Source organism: Aulostomus chinensis, chromosome 21, assembly GCF_037954235.1.
Source record: "Aulostomus chinensis isolate RoL2024-O1b breed Wild chromosome 21, RoL_Achi_v1.0, whole genome shotgun sequence".
NCBI lineage: Eukaryota > Metazoa > Chordata > Actinopteri > Syngnathiformes > Aulostomidae > Aulostomus > Aulostomus chinensis.
The window spans coordinates 10,787,325-10,814,986 of NC_141340.1; the positions used below are offsets into that span (position 1 = coordinate 10,787,325).

Here is a 27,662-nt window from a genome sequence, read left to right on the forward strand (position 1 = left end):
CAGTAGAAATGCCAGTATAATCCTCAGTTAATGATATACCTTCTCTGATAATCCTCCTTGATACAGATTCCCTGAGGAATGTTCCTTAATCCCTCCATCAACATGGGGAGGTCTGGGAGGTCATCTTCATTCTATCTTGTCAAAAGTCACTTGCTTTATGAGAAAGGCAGCAGGACAAACATGGATGGTAAAGGAAATAGCTCCCCCCCCCGCAGATTAATGGTTGGATAAAGGGTATACAGTTAGATACGTGCAGTCAGGTCTCTTCTTTGGTTTGGTGATATATCAGACCGGCTAACCTGAAAACATCTAAATAATGTACTTTTTTGGGGGGGGATTTAGCCTGTAGTCCCTTGTACAGTTACCTTCAGTGTGAGAGATCTGAGTCTCTAAATGAGCAGAAAAACACTTTTACTCAGTTGTTTGAGTGAGTTAAAGAAAATCACATTTCCAACTGGTAACTCTCATCAAGCATCCAGGATGCACATCAACTGAAAAAATGAAGTATCAGGTTTGCGGCTTAATGTATGATGCCAGCCAAATTTCCTATCACATTACAAAATGGGCATGGCCCTCATCTGTATAAAACATGAGGAGTAATTTGGTCACAAGGGACAACATCTTGGCTGCATTAGGAGACAGACTACAGGGTTAGTAGCCCTGTCCTCTCACTATTTAAAGCCCATTGGCAGCGGTAGGGAAACATCCGGCTTGTCCTGTTCAACAACGGCACAACACAAACACGGTAGGTAAATACTGCCTTCAACTGCAGCTCCATTTTCCTGGTTTTTTGTTCTTAAAATGTCAAAATGCAACAGGATTTTCTGTAGTTGACAGATTCAGTCAGCAAGTATGTAGTAGAATATTACAACAACCTGTAAATCCAGTGTGACTGTTTTTAAATTCCAGGAAATCTATTATTAACTAAGCATCTCTTAAAACAGACGAAGTTATTATTATGTCTGTAATTTCAATAATATGAGTGTAATGTGAAACCTCATGTGAAACCATAAGCATACGATTATTATTATTATTATTAAATAATTTCATAACGTTGTTATCTCGATTGTGTTTGCTAAGGCAACGTGAATCCATTTCCTCAACACTTAACATCTGCAAATAGACCAGTGACTGGCTCAATAAAAAACTCGTCATTTATTTGCCGCTGTGGCACAGAAATGATGAAATCCTGATCAAATTTCATTAGAATTAAATGAAGCCATGCTTTTGTTTTTAAGAAAAAAAAATCAGAATAAAGTTCTCAGTGGACTAGAAAAGGAGGTAAAATAAGACAAACGCTGCATGGGAGCATCTGATCACGGTATAAGTAGCATTAAAATATGAATCAATCATAATGGAAACATTTTGCTTCATCTTATTACCTATATTGTATCACATCTCTGGGTTTTCTTTGACTGAAAGCAAGTATCACCCACAATGTGTGTACTATTAGTGTTCCTACTACATAATTGATGTACATGATCTAGATTTTTGCATCACGTTTCTTAATTCAGAGCCTGACAAATCCTTACCATTCGACAGGGCTGCCAAGAATAAGTGAATTAAATAGATTACTATGGTGACCACAGCCCGCAGAGGTTACGTATTGATCTGCTCAAGTGCCACTCCACGAAAAAGAAGGCAGTTGAGCCAAATTCAGTTGCACTGCACCAACGCATTGTTGTTTAACCGTTTGTACAAAGTTGTTAGAGGCCTCGCAAAAACTCTAAATCAAATGAGGGATTCAATGACTAAACTAAAAGAAAAAAATCAGAAAATAGGACTCCATCGAAAAAAAAACTTGACTTGAGAAACAACCTCCATCAGTCATTCTGAAAAGGGACGCTGATGTATAAGGTCAAGGGGATTTCTAGTGAGACGTTTCCCCAGTAATTTTCCCAACAAGTGCCATTTCTTTGGCCTTTTGATGTGTCGAAGCCCTCATTCAACACAATTACAAGCATTTTTACAATCTCGCTCACCCAAGATAACCCAAGGACACCTTGGATAGGCTTGAATAAGCTACCCCTTGGCTGTAAGGAATATAATTGCTATTTTTTTTCCCCAGCAGAAGGGGCTTTAAACCCCGAACACAAGGTGAATCTGAATGCCCTTCTTGGTTAAAGACAATGTCGTCTGTGTGCCCGTATCCCCTGATGGCAAAAGAGCCAATGGCTTAAGGCGTTATCTGTCCTCTCAGTCACATTCTAGCTTTGGCAGTCAGGCTTTATGCCCTCAGATACATGACCTGATTAAAATTAGGGTTCCCTCACATACAGATATATTAACGTTACAGGTTTCAACTCCAGTAAGTGTCGTATAAGGGATGAACTTCAGCAGGGAATTGTCCCGGCCAACCAGCTGTTATACATACGTGATAGAGGATGAGGATCCAACCCTGGCAAGTCTAAATTTGTTTAAGGTGAGTCTGACGTCAAACTAATTCAAATATGCTAATATACTTAAAAAAACAAAACAGAGGTTGACAAACAAAATTTTTAAAATGAGTTGTTAAATGAATATACCACAGAGCTGAAGGCAACTCTTGGATTTTATGATGTTTTAAGAGTTGCCGTATTTAATTCAGAACTTTTTTTTAATTTTTACATTGTATATTCATACTATTGCAACAGACATTCAAATATGAGTTCATTTTAAAAAGTGTTACTTCTCCCTTAGAAATTAAATTGTGTGAAAAAAGATACATTTTCCACAAATCTGAAAATTCAGTGTGAGTGAAATGTTGCCATGTGATAAACAGAAAACTGTAGGAGCAGAAAAAAATACTATTGCATGTTGTTATGGAGTGGTTCCCTGCAGACCCTGCTATTTCTGGTGTCCCTCAGGACTTGTACCTGGACCCTCTTACCTTTTAAAAGAAACTCAGCAAATTTGTTTTGTTTATTTGTTTTGGAAGTCTGATGAAAACTTTATATTATTTTTACAGTATGTTGACTAAATGTGTTGTTTCTTAAAACAAAACATCTATTAAATGGTAGTGTACTATAATTTACCGCAGTTAGCTGAGAGGGGTGACCTGGCTCTGCTGGAGAACCTGGTAAGGAAGAGCCCAGAGATCCTGAATGAGAAAGACGAATATGGAGCCAGTCCCCTTCATCACGCTGCCGCAGGGGGCCATGTCACCCTCATCCAATTCATCACCACTGTCACTGACTCACAGGGTAAGCACACCTCAGCCATCCATCAAAAGATGCTCTCCAGTGCAGGTATGTGTTTTATGAACCATATTTCAGTCCTGAATATCTGCTTTATAAGATTCGGCTGTATCTGTGTGTATTTGTGCGTGTACGTGCGTGTACTTGCTTACTCCCCATAGTTCTGAACAGCTGTGATGAGCAAGGCAATGTGCCCCTTCACTGGGCAGTGGAGAGGAACCAGGAACAGAGCTGCAGGGCTCTCTTGGACCTGGGGGCAGACCCCAACATACTCAACAAGGCCCTCCTGTCCCCCCTACACCTGGCCATCAGCCAAGGACACAACATCCTGGTAGAGGTGAGGAAGATGACCCTGATGCTGAAATAGCAATCAATAGGAAGTGTCCTTGTGTTTTCCTCCCAAAAAGAAAGTAATTATAAATGTACTGGGTCAATAATGTATAGATGTTGATGATGGAAAAGTAAGGATTCTTGGCACTGGTAAAACAATGCAAAACATCACTGCTAATTCCTCTAAATCTTTAAGAATGTAATTAAATTTCATTTAAGCAGAGTACAATATAGATTTGTTTTTTTCTGCTACAAAGTTACTTCTTCTGACAAAGCTTTGACGGCTCCAACTTATACTCCGTGAACTCCACATTACATTTATTTTCTTCATTTCAGCATCTTTCTCGGAAGAATGTAGGTTAATGTAATAAAATCCCATGATTTAGGTTAGGGAGACATATTGAAAGGAATTAATTGGAGACTTTTGTCAACAAACAAACAAAAAGAAAAACAAACACGAATTCTGCAGTATGGTGAAGTGTGAAGGATGCAGCCCTAAATGTTGCGACTCATTCTCAAAAATCTTAAAAATGCAAATGCTGGATGTCCCACATCTTTCGCTCTGGTTTGCTCTCTTGTGAGTGGGCAATTCATTATGTGAAATTTGAGGGCCAGAATTGAAAAGTTTCAGAAGAAAAACAGAGTGGAGGAAAGTAAATGACAAGCCAGCTACAGTACGATTTCAAATTCCTCTCCATTAGACATACTCTGGATTAGAAAGAGCTACATCACAAAATCATCAAGTTGAAAACTGGAAGCTAAAGCTGAATAAAAATAATTTGTATACCCGCAGTCCTACGTCTTCTGATTTTAGCAGACTATTTTCTCTGCCGCATATAAAGAACACTGGTGCTCGTTGATTGTTGGCATTTGTCTTCTTCAGTGTGTGGCGACAGGAGGCGATGCAACAGTCAGCTTACATAACCTCTATTTCTCTGACCTTGGCTTGGTGTGTCAGGGGGTAATAAGAATGACATGAACAAAAGTGACAGTGCATATGTAATCCGTTTGTTGCCACAAACCCAAGTTAACACCAGACTTTGCGATATGAGACAACAGTTTGTTTCTAATCAATTGTGTCTTTCACATTTTATAACCCAACTCATATGACGGCATTTACACATAATAAAGATCATAAATAACACTTAATGGTTCTACAATTGATTCAGGGTGGCCACAGCTTCGTAGACCCAGCTTCAGTACTGTTTTTTATGAGTTGGGAATAAAAATGTGTTGCACTTTCAGCTCCTGTTGTCCTACAGCGCGACAGACTACAACCTAGCTGGAGACCTTGGGAACACCCCAGTAATTGTCGCCTGTTCCATCAATAACTGTGAAGCTCTCAGCACATTGGTATGTACAAAGAATGATGCATCCAGACTGGTGTATTCATTCAGTTCTGCTGTCTACCTGTAAAAGAGAACTGTCTGTCTGCACACAGCCGATTATGTAGCTGGGCTTTCTACCCTGGCTTTTTGTCTGACAAAGAAATGTCTCTGTTTGTCTTTCTCTCAATCCATTCTCTGGCAAAGATAAAGCACGGAGCTCGGCTTTGCCAACAGAACAAGCTTGGCCATTTTGCTGTTCATGCAGCTGCCTTTGCAGGTGCAAAGAAAGCCATGGAAGTTATCCTGAAGGCCGGTATGTCAAGAGAAATCATTTAAAAGTGAAACAGCTGACAGTGATGAAAACAAGTTCTTAACAAGGCCAAACAGCACATTAGCTGGTAACAATAAAGTTTGTAGCTGTTAGCGGGCTTTTGAGGACCCAAGAGATGTTTGGAGAAAAGTGCTGAAGCTACGACACTCTTTATCCTCAGTGGGAGGTCCAGGGAAAGTTTTAGTCCGAGCACAAAATATTTATGATGTTTTTGTTTTGTTATTCAGCAAGGGAGTTCTCTGAGTCTGATAGCATGCACAGAGACAGATCAGTCATTTGTTCCTTACAGTAAAACAATGTGTGCAGTTTATCAGCAGCTTTTTATATCACACTTTTATGATGCTGATCCAGAGTTTGATTTCATTCAATTATCTGCTGACAGGAGAAAAGCTGGGACACTCAGTTGAAGGCCACATCAACTATCTAGACAAGTCCATGAGCAGCCCGCTCCATCTGGCTGTGCGTGGAGGGAACATCGAGACAATCCGCTTCTGCATTTCCATAGGGGCTAAAGTTGACCAGCAACAGGTGCATCTATGATTCGTAAATCTGTGTTTCCCATAAATCAAATCACATTGTTTCTAATTCTTAATGCTTAATTCAGCATCCACCCAGCCATGACAACAGCTTAGCATTTTTGATCTAGATCTTTGCCTACACCTGTAAAGCGTTTCCCCAGTTAAGGGTCTCCATCTTTGAACAAATCAGTATTATCACACCCATCTGGGAGTGATCGTTGTGTCTCACCCTGGGCCAGTAGCCAAAGCTGCAGCAGGAGCACAGTAATAGCTTCGGTTGGCTAAATTGCAACAAATTACCTCCACTTACATTGTGGAGCTGAGTGGAGCGATCACTGGCTTCCTCCTGCCAGTTCTGGTTATCTCATTAAAGGCTTGTGTTACAGCCCTTCAGTTTTCAGCCCAGCATGTCTGAGAAACACTTTACTATTGTTTCAAATGTGTGTTTGTGTGTGTGTGTGTGTTTGTGTATGTGTGTGTGTGTGTGTGTGTGTGTGAGAGAGAGAGAGAGAGAGCAACTTCACTTCCTGTGTGTTTGTTGTTCTGCTTTGCCAATCTCAATGTGTCCCACAGTTCTGTAGCAGATATAATAATGATGGGAGATCTGGTGGGTATTCATTATTTAGTACTCATTAAAGTTCATATTTGTCCAGAATGACAGGTCCACGCCGCTTCATTTGGCATGCACCCAGGGTGCTACTGAGGTGGTCAAACTTATGCTCTGCTCGTATGATCAAGTGGATGACATCATCAACCTGAAAGATGGGGCATGTCAGACCCCTCTACACAGGTGGGCTCAGTCTGTCCTTCCCCTCTGAAACTGTGACTAGGTAGACTGAACATGCTGTTGTTTACTACATTGTTAATCTGCAAAAGTGTGTGAGACAAGTATAATGAGGCAGTAAAAAAAAAAAAAAAAAGTAACATCTGTTCTGATACTGTTTACCTGGTACCATTTACCTTGCCACAAGTAACCTCAAAATTCAAGCTACCATCACACTCACAACTGCTGCTGTGAATAATAGCATGTAGGCACCAAAATCTCAGGCAACAGTCAAGTGATGCCTGTCGCCACATTGACAGATTGTACCACCATCTTCTGGCGGCATTACAAAGCCTATTTTTTTTTGCTCTAAATCATCAAAGTCAGTTGATGGAAACGTATGTGATGCTCACTTTCTTTTTGTTACATATCCACAATTCCCTTAAATTCTGCCTGCCAAAAACAAAAAAAACAAAAAACCTACCTCAACTACAGCGCGTCACAAGTCACCCCCACTGCCCCGTGTATTGACATATCTCCAGGTGTTGTGAAATGATTTGACACGTGTGTGTTGTCTCTCTGTGTGTTGTCAGTTTCACCGCCCTTTCTCTGTATTGGTGAGTGCACAGTTGTTACAGTTTAGTCTTTCCTTGACACCTAAAGTTTAATGCACCCTTCTGACTGAGCAAGAAAGTGGAGATTTGCACTCCATGTCATCATGTTTGCTCATAGCAATGGTCAGTGTTTCTCTGCTAATGTCATCCAACATGCATTCAGACGATTTGGGTAATTGCAGGTTTGTGCTATGAAAAAAAAAAGACTTATGCCCACTGCATCGGCTTTTGTTAAACGTAGAGTCCATTCGTTAAAGGTAGAGTCCATAGCTTGGTTCGTTGTTGCTTGTAAACGCAACATTCATTTAAATGGGCCCCTCCCAATGGACTCAACAGTACCAAAACCATATATCCCTGCCCCATGTGTGCTAATGCTGGCCAATACAAACTAAATGCTGGAAAGCACAACCTAAAAGCCAGCTAGGACAAGCGAAAGCCAACTAAGACAAGTTATATGCCATCCAATACAGTCTAAATGCTGGCTAGCACAACCTCAGTGCCAGCTAGGACAAGTTAAATGTCAGCTTGGACAAGGTAAATGCTGGGTAATAAAAGCTAAAAGCCAGCTAGCACAACGTAAATGCCTGCTAGGACAAGCTAAATGCTGGCTAGTACAACTTAAATGGCAGCTAGCACAAGCCAAATGCTGACAAGTACAAGCTTAATGCTGGCTTGGACAAGCTAAACTCCAGCTAGGACAATCTTAATGCCATCTAGTACAAGCTTCATGCTAGCTAGGACAAGCTAAATGCCAGCTTGTACAAGTTAATGCCTGGTAGGACAAACTCAATGTTGGCTAGGACAAGCTAAACTTCAGCTAAGACAATCTAAATGACAACTGGCAAAAGTTAACTGCTGACAAGGACAAGCTAAACACCAACACAGAGAAGGTAACCGCCAGATAGCACACGCCCAATGCTAACAAAAGCCAACTGCTGGTGTTTGTCACCTACCTGTACAGCTGAAAGCAGGCCAAGTCTTGCATAGTTCTGCAGACACTGTCACCAACGCACAGGTCTCAAGGCGCAGAAGTAACAACTGAGATGGATTAATTTTACAAAGAGTTTATATTTTTTTCTCTTTTTTTTGTTAAGGAAAATGCTGCACATTCTCTAAGAAAGTGCTGGCCACAGTTACACTGTGCAGGCGTGAAACTGAACTTGAGTTCATGTTGAGCAAAAGGTCACTAAGAAAATTTTCTTGGAGGGCCTTTCCTGCTCTCAGAATCTGGAGGTACAGTGGGTAACTCAGTTGCAAAAAACACAATTTAATTTCAACCCCAAGCGTGTACTATGTTATTTATGGATTAATTTGCATTCATATTAATCAAGGGCAGAAGCTAATTTTAATGGTAGAATTAACAAACACAATGATTAAATTTTATTATCTGAAGTTATGAGTTCTCGACATGGTGTTCTCATTTTTTTTTTTATTGAGGAACACACAGGGGCACAGATCAGGGATAAATGAGGTTATTTATTAGCAGCTACAAAAAACAAAAAATAAAAAACAAAAAAACCTTACACAGAAAACAACAAGGGACCGTGGAGTGGAGAGTGGAAAAGTGAAAACCTGATAAGCATTTATTATGAATATCAAGTTAGGCTGCTTTGTTTATCGAATACAGGTCCGGACAAAGCAAGAGAATAAAGCCTTTGCAACTGTCGAATCACAGTAATAGTAATGGTAATAGTACTGTATATACTTTATGCCTTTTAAAAGACCAAACAAAACTGCGTGAATGAGCGCAAAGTTGAAGCAAACACAATACAAAGTTAAACTTTACATGGAACCTGTTATGAACAAATGATTCTTGAGTTGTCTGCAAGAGTGTTTGGTATTTTATAGAATAATAAGCATAAAAATGACACAACTTAGTCACATCCTACAAACATGAAACATTTGCTGTCTAAAACAAATAATAATGGTAGGACATTTAATTCACGTTGGGTCAGATGTGTGTTTGACAAAGTATTTATTTGTAGTTGAGTTATGAAGGCATTAAAGTACAATTTAAAACAAGCATCTGCAGATAAGACAGGTATAGCTGACACGTCTCAGAAGAGAAGAGATATACATGTGTGTGCATGTGTGTGTGTGTGTGTGTGTGTGTGTGTGTGTCAGAGAGAGCATTAGAGATAAGAAGGAAGAGAAAAAAGATAGCAGATCCTTTTATGTTTAAACTCTAGGAACTGATAAAAAAAATATTCTAGTTGAAGGATATAAAACCCATTGATATCAGTCTTTAGAGGATGCGTGAACAGGGTTGAGGTCGTCTGTGAGGTCACCGCAGAAGTAACTTCTGTCATCAACTGGGTCAAACATGGACGACACAGTCAGTCTTTGTTTTTTCACAACTTTACTGACAAAGGCGACAAGATCAGAAGTGAAGTCCTGTCGATATCTGGCAAGAAATCAAAACAGAACATAATGATATTCCTAAATATGAAGCATTAACGTAACAGATTTCCTTCAGTTTCTTTCTCTCTGTTTCTTTTTTAACTGCGCTGCATTGTCTAATCATTGGTGTGATGTTGAATAACCCTCTTAAGCATGACAGCCTTGCTGGCTTCTGTCCTGCAGCCACAGCATCATATGTGGCCAGGAGATTTCTTGGATTATCCCTCCAGACCATGATTCACTGGTGGAAATCATATTCACTCCATTTAAATCTCTTTCTTAATGCAGGATACCAGGAATTAATGACTAAAGTCCTTGAGCCTTTACTGAAGAGGATGTAACCACAAAGGAAATGGTTATGTCATGCTCGGAATATATAGAATGAGAACTAATTGTCCCTACTCGACCTCTGTCAGTATTGTAAAGCTGCCTGATGTGAATTGTTACTCCTCCTGATTTACAGTACTTGTGTTTACTTTTCCAGGGCTACAATATTTGACCACACGGAGCTTGCAGAATACCTAATTTCTTTGGTAAATAAAACACGCGTGTATGAACACACATGAACTCACCGCACAGCTGCTGCACTCGACGCTCACAGCACCAATAGCAGTTTAATTGTCAACTTAAGTGCAGGAAATGACATCTTAATAGGTTAAAATGTTTGTTTTGTTTTTTTCCTTGCCTGATGTTTATCCTGAAATTGTGGAATTAGATCATCTGTCTGTCCATGGACTACATTAGGGATTGGATTATTCCATCGCAACCAATATTTGCAACTTCAAACACACTTTTGTTTTTTTTTTCCTTTCTAGCTTAGTCAGAGTTGAAGTGCGCTATTGCTTCTTGGCCATCTGCCACCATCTGTTGCACTCTTTTTCAACAGAATTGTGTTGCTAGGAAAAAAGGTCAGGGCTAAGTTCATATCCTGTCATTTTTGTGAGCAAACACTGCTACAGAAACTTGCCAGTGGGTTTTATGAAATCTGTTAACAGTGAAGGACCCGGCAAATGTCACCCTATTGCAGTGGTAACATTTAAAATCAGGCACCATATTGAGTAATAAACTATTCATTCTTTTACAATTACCATTAATTGCTTTTAAAGCAGCGTTGATTCAGGTAACCTCCCCTGGCATCTCCATATTTTCCTTTATGGTCAAGTAAACTTAATAGAATAATTACATTACTTTCTATTTTTGGACGTCTGTGACTCCCAGATCAGGACCAAGACTTTCATCTAATAACCTGCCTTATGTCTGTGGACTATAACATTTATTGATAACTAAAGTTTGTAGTGTCAAATTAATGTTTTTTTTCCATAGAATGTGAAAAATATTAAAGGCGGTGTTGTGTTTTCCCACTACATTTTCTGGTAATGATGTGTTGAATGTGTGTGGTAATTAATGAGGCAATAAGGCCGTGTGTGTTCTCTCTCCTCAGGGTGCGGACCTTAACTGCATCGACTGCAAGGGCAACTCTCCCTTGCTGCTGGCAGCCAGCTGCGGAGCCTGGAGAACTGTGGCTCTGCTCCTGTCCAAAGGTAAATACCAAGGGAACGTCATCGTCCGACAGAAGCCTCGTCACGCAGCTTGTGTTCACGCTTCTGCCTTTGTGTTTTCTCAGGGGCGAATGTAAATTTGAAAGACAGATTTGGTTGTAACTTCCTTCATCTGGCTATTCTACAGCCTAAAGGACTGAAAAACCTCCCAGAAGAGTATTTACAGGTACCCTGGATCCATGAGCCTCAGTTTATTATTATGAGCCTTATTTTATTAACACACTGAACACACAAGACAACAGGGATAACTGATATTGGAATTCTGGCTGATATCTGAGGTGCCAGTATTTTACAACTATTTTGATATTTACCGGTGTCAATATAGTCTTCATAAAAGCAAGTTTATATGATATTTGCATTTTTTTACCTACTGGAAAAACCCATGAATTTGAATAAGGTTCTACGTTTTTAAGGAAATGAAGTTTTTCTTTCGTCCCATAAGTTTAAGCCCATAAATCATATATTTGCTCCAATATTTCCTCGTGAAAAAAAGGAAAATAAAAGACTTGCACAAAACTTGCCTGATATAAATCGAAGAATTGGACTGATAGTGGCAGACAATGACATCATATTGCCGCTCTGTCATTGACACGGGTCTTCTAGCTGCATGCAACAATGTCAGAGCCCTCAGTGTGAAGGTGTATTTACAATTAATAGTTGTTCAAAAACATGATCACCCTGTAATTGAATGCAAAATGTTTGTTGAAGTGTAATATGATCATTTGTACAATCGGTGTGTGTGGGTGTGCTGGATGGAAGTCATACAGTTTGTATGCTAATCATGCTGCAGCCTATTTTATATATACTTTATATATATATACATACATATACTGTAAATATAAATATATATATATATATACACACACATATACAGTGTGTGTGTGTGTGTGTGTGCGTGCATGTGTGTGCTATTGATTTTTACGTCTGATTTTAGAGTAACAGTGTGAAGGCATTGCTGAGCTGTGAGGATAATGAGGGTTGCACCCCGCTCCACTACGCTTGCCGGCTGGGTATCCACGACTCAGTGAGGAACATGCTGGGCCTCTCGGGGCAGCTCGGCCTGGCATGCAAGTCCAAGGACAAGAAGTCTGCCCTGCACTTTGCTGCTCAGTGAGTTCAATTGCTCCCCGAGGCCATGACTTTCCATGCCATCAAACTAAATACTCCTGATTAAAACTGAGTGTCACTCCAAGTTCGGGCAAAGAGTCCTTGCCTTTTCCCTGCCGCTTTCTTGACCTCTGTGTCGCAGCTTCTCTCATTTGAATGGTTTGAGATTCTAAACTTGATGACAGTATTTTTTTAATTAAAATAATGGACGAGAAAAATAGCTGTACCTACTTGATTTCAAATTACTCTGCAATAAGGATTGTGCATTGATCAAATATGCCACGAGAGCTAACGTTAATGCAAATTTAGCTGATTTATGATGCTCCTAAAGCTTTCTAAAGCTACGACTTATATTTCTGCGATTAAAAAAACGCGGCACTCAAATGATAAATGAAATGTATTATAAAAATGTTATCTAAGTGCTGTTTTAAACCAATGAGCAATGTTCGACTCCAAAGCTTTTTTGAAGATGAATTGCTGTGACATCTCCATTATATACTGACCCAGGGGACAAGAATAGAATTCAATTAGCAAGACACACGTGAAGAAATGTTACTAACAGTGTCAAATGAGAGGGGAGCGTTCAACATTCTTGTTATAGATGTTTTTTCCTCCTGTACACCAATTTCAACTGAGCTGCAGGTCAGATGAAGGCTGCGCTATGATATCATACTCTTACGACACCTCACCTTGTCCCCACCTGTCCCACTGCACCAAGTCCTGTTGAACTCCTTAAAAATCCTTGCAGATGCACACACATTATGTCACTTATGTATTTGACTCATTAGAGTAATGGTTTAAAAAAACAACAACAACAAAAAACATGAATGTGCTGCTGGGAGGTGCTAGAAAAAGGCCCAGAGATGCTCAGGAAACATCACGGGTGGCGTGGCTCAGAGGTAGAGTGGCCGTCTAGCAACCGAAGGGTCGCTGGTTGGATCCTCATCCCAGTGACCATGTCGAAGTGTCCTTGAACAAGCTACTGAACCCATAATTGCTCCTGATGAGTAGGTTGGCGCCTTGCATGGCAGCCTTCACCATCAGTGTGTGAGTGTGTGTGTGAATGGGTGAATGAGGTGACACTGTAAAGCACTTTGAGTGCCACTAAGGTAGAAAAGCACTATATAAATTGAGTCCATTTACCATTTCATATAAACCCTCCTTTTTCCTTCAGGTACGGGCGCATCAATACATGTCACAGATTACTGGAGACTATGACTGACTCTCGTTTGCTAAATGAGGGTGATGAACGAGGTCTGACACCCCTTCATTTAGCGTCAAGAGGGGGGCACACCAAGGTGGTCGAGCTATTACTGCGCAAAGGAGCTCTTTTTCACAGGTGCACCCTAGATTATCATTCACCTGTGCTTTGCAACAACTTTTTGGGAAATGCACTTATTTGCCATCCTCCCCAGAGATAGACTAGAAAATAGATACCTCTTTCTGGTCTGAGACTCACAAAGATCAGCTTAACGTTAGTTAGCTTAGCACAGTGAATGGTAGTGGGTGGGAAGTGTTTGCATTCCTTAATAAAAAGTTATCAAATGCACTTTTCTCCAAAATGGAAGTTATCTGCATAAATATGATGTAATATGCACATTGAAAAAAACAATTTAACATCATGAGACATTGTAATTTTAGAATCAGACACACAGTCGGAATTACTTCCTTTGATTTCAAGGGTGATTTCAAGCCGGATTTGAAATGCTAACAATTTCAGCCAACAAAACAAAATGTTAGGTAGCTATTAGAAGTGTGATTGCTACTACTAATCACAGCAGACTTTGTGGTGAGGATGAGGATAATCCTGATCCTCATCAATCTGATGCCTTTTGATGGAGATTTCCTACCCATTAGCATTCATTGTGCTAAGCTGACTCGCGAGTCACTGTGGGTCTCAGCTCCCAAACGCATGCACAGAGGGGTGAGGGGTATCATTCCACTTGTCTGGCCCTGAGGAGAATGCCAAATAAGCAACTTTCCCACAACGTTGGTGTCTTACTTTGATCTGTTGGTACAAGACTTCAGTGCTTTGCTCTGATACATATCTTGTCTGCAGTGATTACAAGGGCTGGACTTGCCTGCATCACGCTTCGTCTGAGGGATACACACAAACTATGGAAATCATCCTGTCGGCCAATCTAAAGTTACTGGATAAAACAGACGAGGATGGGGTATGAGTCAATTATATTTAAAAAAACAAAACAACGGCCTGTTCTGAATGTTCATCTTCATACTAATTGCATGTAACTTTATCAACCAAAGTGTGATGACAAACAAACCTAAAATTGACTTGTTTTCACTGTCACACTAATGTCCGACTCTGCATTGACAAATCAGAACACTGCACTTCACATGGCAGCCAGAGAGGGACACGTGGCTGCGGTCAGGCTCATGCTGACTCGGGGTGCCGAGCTCATTTTAAACAAGAACTGTACATCATTTCTCCACGAGGCCCTGCAAAACGGAAGAAGCGAAGTGGTCAATGCTGTGATCGACAGTGACAGGTAGGACTAGAATGTTAAAGTCTACGCTGCAGCTGATGAAGTGAGGCACATTTTTGCTTTGAGAAGTTATTGCATAATGGTTGGGACAAATATCGTCACCGTCTCTGTTGTTACATTCAAAAATCAGATGTTTCCTGTGCGTCTGGGTTAATTCAGCTTACCACAGTTTCTGACTGGAATCCTTGTTTCTAAATTTAATTCAACACATTGTAGTGGTTTTGAAATTCTTTTCTTGCAGATGTGCTGAGGCTTTGAAGCTCTTCATACCAGGAACTAGCCAACGATGCCCGATAATTGAAATGATTGAGTTTCTACCTGAGACTTACAAGGTTCGGCTGTGAAAGAGAACCACACGCATGTCATAAATCTGTACACAGCACTCATCTCAACCCAGTTCTTTGTGTTATCTTTTATATTAAATGCTTTTCTGCTTTCCTCACAAGCACCTGTTGGACTACTGCGTGAGGGAATCTGACGATGATCGCAACAGTCCTGACTACCATGTAATCCTGCTGCAAGTTAAATATACATCTATTTATAAATATATGCAGAGAAACTGATTATTTATTTATGTTGCCCAGATTGACTATGATTTTCAATGGCTGCAAGCTACCCTCGCACAGCAGAAGAACATGGACAAGACCTTGAGGGCTCAACCGCTCGCTGCACTCAATGTAAGCTTGTTTCCCCCCCACCCACCCACCTCAAATATAATTTCAGTGCAGCAGTATGCAAATGTTTGCTCCCATGATTGATAAGTAGCAAAGTTGAATTTCGATCACGTATCGCCTTCTAATCTGCCTCTATAGGTGTAACCTTCACATATCCATTCATCCAAATTTTGCAGCCGCATGCCGTCCAATAAGTTCACTTTTCTGTATTGGCACATACTCCATTAGTATTTATAACCTCTACTTTCAGGCTACTGTTTTTGTAGCAGTGAATGTGCCATTAACAGCAGCCTATTTCTCTGTTATTCTTCCTGCAGGCGATGGTGCAGTACAACCGCATTGAGCTGCTCAACCACCCTGTCTGCAAAAAGTACCTGTCCATGAAATGGTGTGTATTCAGTGAGATTCAACTACACTTCATATAAAAAAAGAGCTTGAATATTGACTCTTCCTTTATTCGGTTCCACAGGGTTGCATATGGGAGCACAGCCCACGCGCTCAACATGTTTTTGTACCTGTTAGGCCTTTTACCCCTAACTCATCTGATAGTGACTCTGAGGCCCACTATGAACACCACTGACACAGGCGAGCACAGTATCACCATGGTGCCCATATCTCTCTTAGAGGTATGTGACAAAAGACTCAAATGACTCAGTTTACGTTTAGCGATAGCAACCTTACGTAGCATTGTTTGAGTGTGCTAACAAGTAGCTGGAAGCCACCAGGTGTATTATCCTTGTTGCTACAGTCTTGGTTGTATTTTGAGCCAATGGCGAGTTTGACTGTAACTTGACCGTGTGAGACCGCTTGTAAGTCTCTTACACCGTCAGGAATACAATTCATTCTTAACCTGTGCCAAGTTCCATTTACATTACTAATGAAGCAGGTAAATTATAAATGCGCTCTATAGTTTTTGTATTATCTTGCTGACTGGGTTATAGGAATACATGAATAGTAGAAGATACAATCCTCCTGGATAATGTACATCTTAATATTGTTCTTCATTTCACAGCAAAATCTGTTCTTGACCTTCTGCATGGTGATGGTCATAGTCATGAACGTCTACTCTATAGCGAAGGAAGTGGTGCAAATATCACAACAGGTACTGAGCAGTTACACGAGTGTTATTACCTCACATAAAACATGTGGTCGTAAATTTGTTCAGCAGCAGGGTTGCGTGGATCAGTGCCCACAGATTTAGTCAGGATCATCAGAATGTCACCTCCACACTTCAGTCATTTCCATTATATCACTCCCACATCAAATCAAGTGTTCACTAATATGATCTGGTATGTCAAATAACTGCAACAGGCAGGAAACTTTAGGATGACACTATATCATCGCATAACCCTGCTGAGTGAAATGTTGTTAAAATATTGTTGGCTTATCTGATTTTTATGGGTCTTTTTTAAAATTACTAATTTGTCTTTTCTTGTCACTTGAAAGCGATGGAATTACTTAAGGGATTATTCCAACCAGTCCGACTGGTTTTCAGCCATCTTCTCTCTCCTGTTCATCATTCCTCTCATGCTCAATGCTGAAGGTTCATTGCATTGGCAAGCAGGAGCAATAGCTGTTTTAAACTCCTGGGTTGGATTTCTCCTTTATCTCCAGAGGTAGGTCCGAAGGTAGATCCGTGTCCGGGGGGCACCCGTCATGGTACTTTTAAGGATATCACTTGAGTTACTTTGATACTACTGAGCTCACATTAAGTCAGTCTGTGCAAAATGTTGGTACCAGTGACAACATTTGGGTGAAAATGTAAAGTTTAGGGGAGACACAGTCACCTCTGTCACAAGTTCAACACACATTCAGTGCGAGAGTGAGTTACAAGCATGGTTGCACTTTTGAAAACTTGACATAAACCCCTCAAAGTCTGACATGGCGAGGAGTAAACTCCATGTCAGATAAGCAGCGCTCCTAAAATCTTGAGCGCATTCTGTATTTGAGAGGCTAACATTTTCTGTCAGCCACTGTGGTTAACATGACACAAACAATAGCTAATTTTAGCTGCTGCTGTATGCAAATTTAGATGTTGCAGCTATCATAAGCTTGCGTTTTGACTTTTTTTTTGCAGCTCAAATTACATTATTGTGAGAAGAGAGTTTACAGAGAAAGTGAACATCCATCCATACATACATACATCTTCTACTGCTTATCCTGTTAAGGATCAGGGGGGGTGGAGCCTATCCCAGCAGCCTTCAGGCAGAGGTGGGGTTCACCCTGGACGTGTCGCCAGTCCATCACAGGGCCAACACATACAGACAGACAACCATTCACACTCACAGCCACACCTACAGTCAATTTAGAGTATCAATCAGCCTCGTCCCCTCTTGATGTCTTTGGACTGTGGGAGGAAGCTGGAGTACCAGAGAGACCCCACACAGGAACAGGGAGAACATGCATATATATATGTATATATATATATATTTATTACTGGGTACCGCTATATAATTCCAGGTGCCTCTAGAGGTTCATTTCAAATGAGACCATAGCTAACCCAAGTAACTCGTGTAATCACTTGTTTGTCCAGGTTTGAGGGCATTGGCATCTATGTTGTTATGTTTGGGGAAATCATGAGGACACTGGTCCGTATCATGATGCTGTTCTTCTACCTCATGTTAGCGTTCGGTTTGGCGTTCCATGCTCTGATGCTTAATCAGGTAGGAAGACGGAACCACAAAAACACATTGAGATGACTTTACGCTATACATCAATGCCCTCCTTCTTCTTTTGCCCTCAGAGAGAGTTTAACAGTGTGCCGCTCTCAGTCATGCAAACCTTTGTGATGATGGTGGGGGAGCTGAACTACCAGAATAACTTCCTGGAAACCTACCTGAACGATGAACTTCCTTTCAGTCTCCTGACGTACTACATTTTTGTGACCTTTGTCCTGCTCATGCCAATACTGCTGGTGAATCTGATGGTAAGACAGAAAACCGACACCGTGTTTGTTATCACTCTCTCAAAGTACTTAGGGAATCCACTTCTGTGTGTCCAGCTTTATTATCTCGCTACAGACCAACACATACTGTACATTCTCCTTTAAAAACTACATTGCGCTTTGTTGTTTTTCTTGTAGATTGGTTTGGCAGTTGGAGACATTGCTGAAGTGCAAAGAAACGCCAGCCTCAAAAGAATCGCCATGCAGGTATACGACTTTGTTGATGTCGAGCCAAAAAATATTTTACATCTTCTTCTTTTCCAACTTAAAATGAGGACTTTTTTTTTAACCCCAGATTGATCTCCACACGGCTCTGGAAGATAAACTGCCTTATTGGTTCATGAAACGAGCCGACAAATCCTCCATCACCATTTACCCCAATCGTAAATGCTCCAGGGTACGATCGGGATGTAACCGAGCTCATGCTAACAGTTAATGAACAATATATTGATACATTTTATGACTTGAGTCCTTCTATTAATCTGATCTGGACCAATTTTGATTGCAGCACTTCATAATGGAACTTATCTCGGGTGACAGTGAAATGAAAGAGACGTGGAAGCGTCAGCAGGCCGTTTCACAGAACTGCGCAGTGGTGGAGAGGGAGTTGATAAAGCAGAAGAGCAGGTAAAAGAGGATGTACACGCATGCAAAGAGTCGTAGTAGTAGTAGTATTTATTCAAGTGTTTTACATGAAGTATTAAATCAAGTATTTCCATTTAATTTTTCTTTAAATGTCTGTTTTCAAGAGATTTGAGACATCAGATATACTTGTTGCACATCTACATTACTTGAATATTAAATAAACTCTGGAAAAAAATAAGAATAAATGAATGAAATTATATTGCCGCCTTAAAAAATTACAACTGGACCTACAACCTTTTTCACATCTCCTCAACACTGATAATCAAGTAACATAATATAAGTGCAAGAATCACTTTTACTTCCATACTTAAAGTACATTTTTATGGTTTTTCTTTTACACTTCCACTGAAACGACTCACTTAATAGATGTATTTTATTTATCATTAAGTACTCCATTGCATCACCACTTCAACATGAGTACAGGATGTGGGTTTTGTAATACTACATCATGTAGGTTTACAAGTGAGATAAAGACTCGATGTAGTAAACTTGATGCACTAATATACTTCAAGTACAATGAAATGTGACATTGATAAGGTTTTTTTGATCTCCTGTGGAAAACCAAGGTTGGAAAAGACTCAACATAGTATTTTTTATGCATTAGTGGCCCCTAGTGGAAGTAAAGAAACATAGACTGGGATCAGGTCTCAGAGACATTTCATTACTGTCATACACATAATAAGTACCAAAATACTGACCTGTCAATCAATCTGATCTGTTTCTGAGCCCCATGAAGTGATATATTTCATTTCTTCAGGATGAAAGCGATGTCGAGCATGCTGGAGAAGCAGCACAGCCTCCTGAAGCTCATCATCCAGAAGATGGACATCACCTCGGAGGCTGACGAGTACGACGGCCCCGACACCATCCGGGGAAACATGTGGCCGAGAATCCAGAGAAAACCGAGAGGGCAGCAAGTTTCCCGGTGGGTTCCGCTGATGAAGGCCATTGAGGGAAAAAGAAAATGAGAAATAAAACAAGCATAGCAACACTTAACGTCTTGAAAAGCGCCGACATTATACTATAGTGCATTATTCACTATATCATTGAATAAAGCTTAAGTGTGCTGCTTACTGGTATAAATTATTTATTATGAGCATTTCATGGTTATACAAAATATAACGCCACAAAGTACTGTTGCTTATTTTTGCTGTTGGCGTGCGAGGAATATGTTTGATAAAATTTAAGATTTCAGGTATGTGATTAGGTATATGCATACCCTAGTTAACCCAAATTGGAAAAATTCATAATTTCTACATTAAAATATATTTTTCAACAATTATGTGGACATCATCACTAACTTATTCATTAATTTAGCTTAAATATTCATGTTATCAGCCTGTTTTGGTGCCTTTTGTCCGTTTGTGTACGTGTTTATGCTGCCTACTGGATATGAATGTGTAACTGTTAGCATCGTTTGCTTGTAGTTAAATAAATGAGAACACCTGATGATGGCTGCTAATGATTTATGCTGCACTTTCATCGCGCCAGTGTAAAGTGTTGCGATTATGGGAATCATAACATAGAAAAAACTCCACCTCTGACATCATGAGCTTGCACCTGTCCCTCTGCTTCTAGGACACTGATAGGGGTCGTGACCCCTAAAAAGTCTTTGCTGATAGACAAATGCTTGCTCTCCTTTTAAAGTTAAGTAGCGAGTGATATTTATTACCGCTGGCCTTGAATTTCATTAGTCCCCCGTGCAAGTCCAGGAACCTTGTAGCCATCAATTACCCTGATGTTTAGGACAATATTTTCTGCTTAAACTTGAGGGGCTACATACTGAGAATCGCTAATGAGCACCCTTGTTTCATCCTGCTGAATGAAGCGGCAGGTGTGACGTAGACAAAGACTTTTTGCGTCTTTTTTTTTTTTTTAAGAAGGACAAAAAGGAACAAAAGCCTTAGCGTGGCCTTTTCACTCTGTCGTACTCGCCGATGGACGCGGTGACGGGGCCATGAGGGTGGGACTGAATATCTCGACACATCTGAGCAGAGATGATTCAGGTCTTCCTGTGAAAGTTATATGGAAGAGTGGGATTATGGGTATTTTCGATACGTGTCCTTGGATTAAGCAGCATTCTTTGTGTGTGACAGAAGGAAATCTGAGCGTTATATCCCTGAGGAAAAGCCCAGCACACTTCAAAATCACAATGACTTGCATTCTGACACTGAGAATGTGAATGAGCGTGTAATTATAAACAGACCCAAGGGATCAGTTCTGCTTTTGAGTGAGCACTAAAATATTGAACGTGTTGGTAATTTAAATGAGAATTATAAAGCGTTGGTATAAATTACACATCATCCTGGCCTGGGAACTGTTGGAATACAGTACATCATTCAGAACAGTAGAGCAATTCCCTCGTTTCCTCTCTAGTGACTCTGGCATGGTCCTAAAACCAAGTACACTGTAGTTAAGTAATGCTTGGCAGGGTCTTGATATTGTCATAAAAATGAACCTGAATTTCACACATATGTGGAGCAACAGGAGCCTGGGATTTTCTCTGAGTATCTTTAGAAAGAAGAGCGGCTGTCTAGAACTGAGGTCCTCATTACGAATGTTCAATCCTGGGCCGTAATTTTCTTTCTTTTTCTTTGAAAAAAACCACACAGTTCAAGAGTTGTTCTGTCTTAAGGCCGTACGTGGCTACAATGAGTACTTATTTCTATGAGGAACTCCAACAAATTCACGGACGAAAAAAGTTTTGCAATCCTGCATCTTCGCGTGAGGCCGACTTAATTGACCCTTGATGTTTTGCACAGTAAATGTCCTCGATTCACCATCTCTTACCATCATATCATAACATCTGTGTTACATTTTGTCATAATCAGCAAGTCAAATGATTTCATGTTGTCAGTGTTTGACCCACGACCTCCAGAATGGCTGAAGTTCATCCATAGATCCATGTGGAGGATTCTACCGAATTTGAGGAAATTCCCTCGTGGTGTTCCGGAGATATCAGGATATGGGTACGGGAGAGGAAATACAGCCGAGCGCCTCGGTGGTGTCGTGAGATGAATAAGTGTCCATGGTTCCAAACACACACAAAAACCCCTTAGAGAAGAAAGAAACAAATCATGATTCAGCTACTCGACAAATCGATCACTCTGAGTGCTCTCTGGTGCAACAGCCACCAGAACAGATATTTCCTTAATTTTGTTTGTTTGTTTGTGGAGCTCTCAGGGCCACCGCAGCGCAGGGGAAACGACACAGCGTTTGTTAAAATGCTGGGAACAAAGATGGTGCCTCCTCGTCTTTGCCACACGCTTGTCATGCCAACGCGCCAGATGTCATGGGAACCGATAACAGCTGTGGCCGGTGCACGCAGTCTGCGTGTGAAAGGCCGCTCCATCTGCAGAAACCCAATCCCTCTGTGAAACCAGCAAAGGATTAGACACTTTTGATAAGGTCCTCAAGACATTTCTATTACCAACACACATCTGTGGAAGTAACACATTTAATGGTTACTATACCAAAATGTGTTGTGCGTACTATATACAGTATTAAGAATCTTGCCTTCCAGTACTTAGGATTCTCAGAAATATTAAAGTATTTTATATCCGTGTAGCACCTCCCACCAGATTCCCCAGTAAGTTGCCATTTACAGACTCTATCATCATCCTAAAAAAGTGTTTATCCACCAGGAGATAGATTTGTGGTTTTACTGAGGTCATGGTGGCTTGCAAAAAAAAAAGAAAAGAAGAAAAAGAGGAGGTGTGTGTGTGTGTGTGTGTGTGTGTGTGGGGGGGGGGGGGGTCACAGATGCCAGGACCAGGACTCTTAAATTAGAGGGGTAGCCCAGCAAGAAGTCATGATCCAGTTTTTCACACTTGACCTACAGTTTGTTTAACAGGCATCAGGTTGAAGAAAATTTCCCAGATGGGATTTTTTTTTCTTCCCAAGCAGAAGCCTTCACATTCTTTACTGTAGAAGATAATTTATAGTCAGTAGATCCACTTACAGGTGGAAGCGTCATGTCCACTGGCTCGGCCGCAAGCGATGCTGAGGACTATGACACGTGTCACAGGAGGACTGGCTCAAAGAGGAAAACTACGCCTCACAACCCCGTCCGTTATTCGGATGATGAGTCGGATAACCATGACGAAGACGCGAGGATCAAGCAGGAGCGCAAAACGCACCAGAAGGACGCGCGTCAGTCTCAGAGAAACGCGGCCAACGCTCGAGAGAGAGCGCGGATGAGAGTGCTGAGTAAAGCTTTCTCCAGACTCAAGACGAGCCTGCCGTGGGTACCAGCGGACACTAAACTGTCCAAACTAGACACGCTGCGACTGGCGTCCAGCTACATCTCTCACCTCAGGCAGCTTCTGCAGGAGGACCGGTTCGAGAACAGCTTTGCGCACCCAGTCAATCTGGTACGGGACACGTGGGTTATTAAACTAAAAAAAGAAGAGAGAAAAAAAAGTTCAGTTAGAGATTTTTGGGTGTTGTTCTGATCAATAAACGTTAACGTTTCCTCTTTTTTTAAACGCAGACGTGGCCGTTTCTGATGACAGGGCGCTCAGAAGATCCGGACATCTCAACCGCTGTGAGACTTTGCGGAGCAACAGCTTAAATGACTCAAACAGTTTTTCTGTTCTTCACATGATGAGAAATATAGACCATGAACATTTAATATTTAGCTTTGTATCTCTCAGAGCATGTTAAGTGAGCAAATAAAGACAACAGACAGCTGCGTAAGAAAGAAAATTCGAAGGAAGTATATTTTTTTCAAATGTGTGTGTTTTTTTAACCACTGTGGCATGTTTTTATACCGTGTGACTTCTTGTCGACATTGATATCTAATGAGATTTTCACAGTGAGATAACAGAAAACATCACAGTTTCATGGTACCGCGTTATAATGGAGTCAAAATGACTTCTGAAGGAATGAAAACAGTTATTTTGGGCTGACGACAGGTTGAAGTATAATTGAAAACAATTTTTCTCATGGAAGTTTGTGTTAAAAAATTGATAACAAGTAGAGAGGAAAGGAGGGCCCCCCTCCACACACGCATACACACATACACACAAACACACACACCTCCACTTTGTACTCTGTACTCAACTATGTTCAAGCAGTAACAGTACATCACATTTAGGTTCATGTACATGACTTGTGAAAACTCTGCCTGTGTTTAGAATTCAGTACTATGCAAAAATTATATATATATGCAAGTTTTTATGAGGGTACTTTATTTAAATCACCTTATCAAAGTATTATGCCACCTTGACTTGACTATATCACAAGAACACAATGCTCACAGGATCATATTGTTCTGTATAAATGCGTATTTATTGTGTGTTTTGTACTTTGCAGTGTTTATATTTGAATTAAAGTATTACAAATAAACTCCATGTTGTCTTCAATCAAAGAAAAAAAGGTGTAAAATGCTGCTTCTGCAGCTTAAATAGCAGCCCGGAGTGGAACAGTGGTGAGCAGCTGTAAAAGCATTGCTATTCATTTAAACTGACTGCATGTGTACATTTTGAATCAGAAAAAATATCACATTTCCTAATTGTTTGATGTGGCTCTGATCACCTCTGTGTGTACGTAGAGGTCAGAGGTCATGTGCTTGGTCACCAGACTGAGTGTAGTGTGTTCATATATGAGTCAAAACAAACCAAAAAAATGTATCAGTGGAGTATTCAGAGAGACAGAGCCCCTCTGTTTAACACACACACACGCACGCACCCACACACACACACACACACACACACACACACACACACACACACACACACACACACACACACACACACACACACACACACACACAGCTATGGCTGCTTATCCCATTTGCACAATCACACACTTCCTGGACAGAGAGACTACAGATGACAGCTACTTCTCGATCCAGAAGACTTTTTTTTTTTAACTTCAAACCCAAAATGATGTGATTATAGACTGATGCCTGCAGGGGGAACGAAGATGATGATGAAGACAGAGATGAAGAGAGCACAGGAAGAGTTTTCATCAGGTTGTTAGGAGCTGCAGCTGTCGGGGGTGTTGGTGAGTTTCCCAGACCTTCGAGGAAATCTCCTGGGACAAATGAGCCACTCCGCTAGAAGAGGACAGCTAATGAGCTGCCTTCTCACACTCGGCTTCCCTCTGTCCTTGCAGCCATCTCCTCCAAATGTACCCAGAGGGAAAAAAAAAAGAAGAAAAAAAACAATGTCCAAGGGTCCCACGCGCATCTCAGAAAATGAAGTGTCATCCATCAAAACATGGCGGGTACACCAAACGATGATGACTGGGATCGATCTTCCCTGAGACTGAAGTTTTACATCCAACAAATTTAGAAAAAAAAAAGAAAAAGTTCTGCATCATGGCAGAACTAGTTGGAGAAAACAGAGTCACTGCTGTCATGATGAAACTGGGTTACAGGGGGAAAAGCAGCTTGTAATGTCACATGAGTGACATCTAGCGGTGAGGAGTGTGAGTACACAAGCGCAAACCCTGAAATAGATCTGCTTTTCTAGCAATTCAAACGTTTTTCCTGCGTTTAAACAGCACAACTTATCAATGGAAAATGGAATAACCAGCATTTTCAAGTGTTGTTTGAATCAACAAACAGCCCAGAAGTAATAATTTATTACAAACCACTTAAGGATAGCAACGACAACCAAAAAACAAAAACAAAAAAACCCCATCAGTCTCAGAATATATCACATCAGTGGATATTTAATTATTCAAAAAGTTGTCTGCAAAAAGTGCTGGGTCACACACTTCCCCTCACAAATCTACCGGTTCTCATTCACTATCATTTGGGTTCATCTGGATTGATTTTTGAACGGTGCTGGAGAGAACAAAGCCATCCCCCCCCCCCCCCCCCCCCCAATTTTCTTAGCAACACATTTGATTCTGCTATGATAAATGAAAAATGTTAGCTTATAGGTTTTGGATAAAAGCAAAAAGCTTTAACATGGGGGAGTTGTTTTAAAAAAGCACGCTAATTCATAAAAACATTGATACGGAGCAGACAAAACAAGCGAAAAAGGAGAAAGGTGAGAAATTTAGATGATTCACACACAATTCAACGTACATAAAAGGTCATTTTTTAAAAGCATTTTGAAAGTTGATCTCTTCAGTTCGTGAAAACATCTTAAACTAAGCGAGTTCTCTTTGAGTAAACAGTTTCAACTGTTTGAACTGCTGTTATATGAAAAATATCAAATTGCATGAACGTATATGTCCAGCAGAGGTCAGTATATCCTCACAATCATTCCCTCAAGTTAAACGGCAGCTTGTTTTACTCTCCTGTTTCTTGAGATTAGAGAAATAGTGATTTTCTTTAATTTCTAATCCACTCATAATGTTTTTAAACAAATGCATGTGTTCTGTCAAGAAATCAAAAGAAATCTTGCGTTAAAAAAAACAACACATAAAAAACTTGTGTTTACACATCCTTTCAAACCCTAAATGAGCACAGATCAGGTGGAACACATTGCTTTAATATAAATGTGCACCGTCAGCTATCAAAACTCAGTACAATCCAACTTTTTTTTTCTGACTGAAACATTTTTCATTTGTACAAGAATTTCCATGAACAGGAAGGAACTATAGGTCCAAAGCCAACATTGTGAGGTTCAGTGAGGTTGCCTTTGTAGCTGCCCCCCAAAAAAAAAACAACGTTTGGGCCTTCCAGCCTTCAGGAAACCAGCCTGGACTTCTTTGAGCTTTCCAAACCCACTTTGTGAATGTTTGTTATTCAATATCCAGTCACTCAATACCACTAATGAGAAAAGGGATATGTAAATCCCAAACTATTTCAATTACGTTTGCCGAATGTATACACTTCCCCATGGGGAGATTAGTTCCTCTCAGGCTTTGTTTAGAAAATACATTCTTTCCAGGTATGAAAAAGTTGACCCTTTAACCTACAACTGTCATCCAACAGAAGGAATCTAAGATAATTGTTGGGCTGTTACTCCTCCTAACTGGAGGTTTGTTGATTGTGCGCTATTTCCACACATACACACACACACACATATGTGCACAAACACACACACACACACACACACACACACACACACACACACACACACACACACACACACACACTTGAATCTAAGTGTTGCCTAAATTGACCATCTCCAAGAATGTATCCATGAACCGTGGAACCATGAGATTCTTGCACTGGATCCAAATCTGGATTCATTTGTATGTGTGTGTCTGTGTGTGTGTGTCTGTGTGTGTGCGCGCGTGCGTGTGTGCGCGCGTGCGTGCGTGCGTGCACGTGTGTGTGTGGATTTTTGACCAAGATGTACTTTTAAATTTGAATGGCATCCTGCTAATTTATGTGTGTCTATATGATTTAACCTCCACCATGAGGTGATAGAAAGAACGATTTGTGTGTGTGTGTGTGTGTGTGTTTGTGTGTGTGTGTGTGTGTGTGTGTGTGTGTGTGTGTGTGTGTGTGTGTGTGTGTGTGTGTGTGTGTGGCAAGAGCGCACATGTGTGCCCTCTGTTGTGTAAATGCGAATGGTAAAGAGACGGAGACCGAGCTCCATCTGTGAGAGACTTCCTGTTGTTACTCCGGGAGATGACACACACTTCTGTTAGATAGGTGATTGGGTTACAGTGCGGCGCTGGCAGCCTCTTCTCAGGAGAAAATAGAGGCTCTTTTGTGGGAAGATGAGTTGTACACCAAAAAGAAGAAGAGAGAAAGAAGAAGAAGTGAGGGAAAATGTAAAAAAAAAGGTTGAGGAGGGAGGGAGAACAATAGAATTTACAAAACAACATCCACACAAGCCCTGCGGTCATCCCTCG

At 40.7% G+C, this 27,662-nt stretch overlaps 2 protein-coding genes across 2 annotated transcripts; both read left to right on the forward strand.

Moving 5' to 3' along the window:
• The first annotated feature begins 639 nt into the window (after positions 1-639).
• trpa1b (transient receptor potential cation channel, subfamily A, member 1b) lies at positions 640-20,278 on the forward strand. The gene is made up of 28 exons (XM_086190951.1): positions 640-745; positions 2,297-2,422; positions 3,020-3,182; positions 3,338-3,513; positions 4,752-4,859; positions 5,039-5,147; positions 5,548-5,693; positions 6,337-6,473; positions 9,945-9,993; positions 10,902-11,001; positions 11,085-11,185; positions 11,954-12,129; positions 13,301-13,465; positions 14,186-14,300; positions 14,467-14,633; positions 14,872-14,962; positions 15,077-15,136; positions 15,215-15,307; positions 15,622-15,692; positions 15,774-15,930; positions 16,317-16,406; positions 16,751-16,920; positions 17,838-17,967; positions 18,048-18,230; positions 18,387-18,455; positions 18,544-18,645; positions 18,757-18,875; positions 19,651-20,278. Exons 2-28 carry the CDS (start codon positions 2,327-2,329, stop codon positions 19,859-19,861), a joined length of 3,354 nt encoding a protein of 1,117 aa, XP_086047077.1. The 5' UTR covers positions 640-745; positions 2,297-2,326; the 3' UTR covers positions 19,862-20,278.
• A 2,547-nt stretch (positions 20,279-22,825) lies between these two features.
• msc (musculin (activated B-cell factor-1)) lies at positions 22,826-24,118 on the forward strand. Its single transcript, XM_086190950.1, has 2 exons — positions 22,826-23,266; positions 23,386-24,118. Exons 1-2 carry the CDS (start codon positions 22,868-22,870, stop codon positions 23,464-23,466), a joined length of 480 nt encoding a protein of 159 aa, XP_086047076.1. The 5' UTR covers positions 22,826-22,867; the 3' UTR covers positions 23,467-24,118.
• The last annotated feature ends 3,544 nt before the right edge of the window (positions 24,119-27,662 follow it).

Excerpts from the sequence above, each read along its gene's own strand:
- trpa1b (XM_086190951.1), top strand. The coding sequence starts at position 2,327 with ATGAACTTCAGCAGGGAATTGTCCCGGCCAACCAGCTGTTATACATAC. Across the intron at positions 17,968-18,047 it reads ATGCTCTGATGCTTAATCAG|AGAGAGTTTAACAGTGTGCC; the intron begins GTAGGAAGACGG and ends TTTTGCCCTCAG. Across the intron at positions 18,876-19,650 it reads TTGATAAAGCAGAAGAGCAG|GATGAAAGCGATGTCGAGCA; the intron begins GTAAAAGAGGAT and ends TCATTTCTTCAG.
- msc (XM_086190950.1), top strand. The coding sequence starts at position 22,868 with ATGTCCACTGGCTCGGCCGCAAGCGATGCTGAGGACTATGACACGTGT. Across the intron at positions 23,267-23,385 it reads TTGCGCACCCAGTCAATCTG|ACGTGGCCGTTTCTGATGAC; the intron begins GTACGGGACACG and ends TTTTAAACGCAG.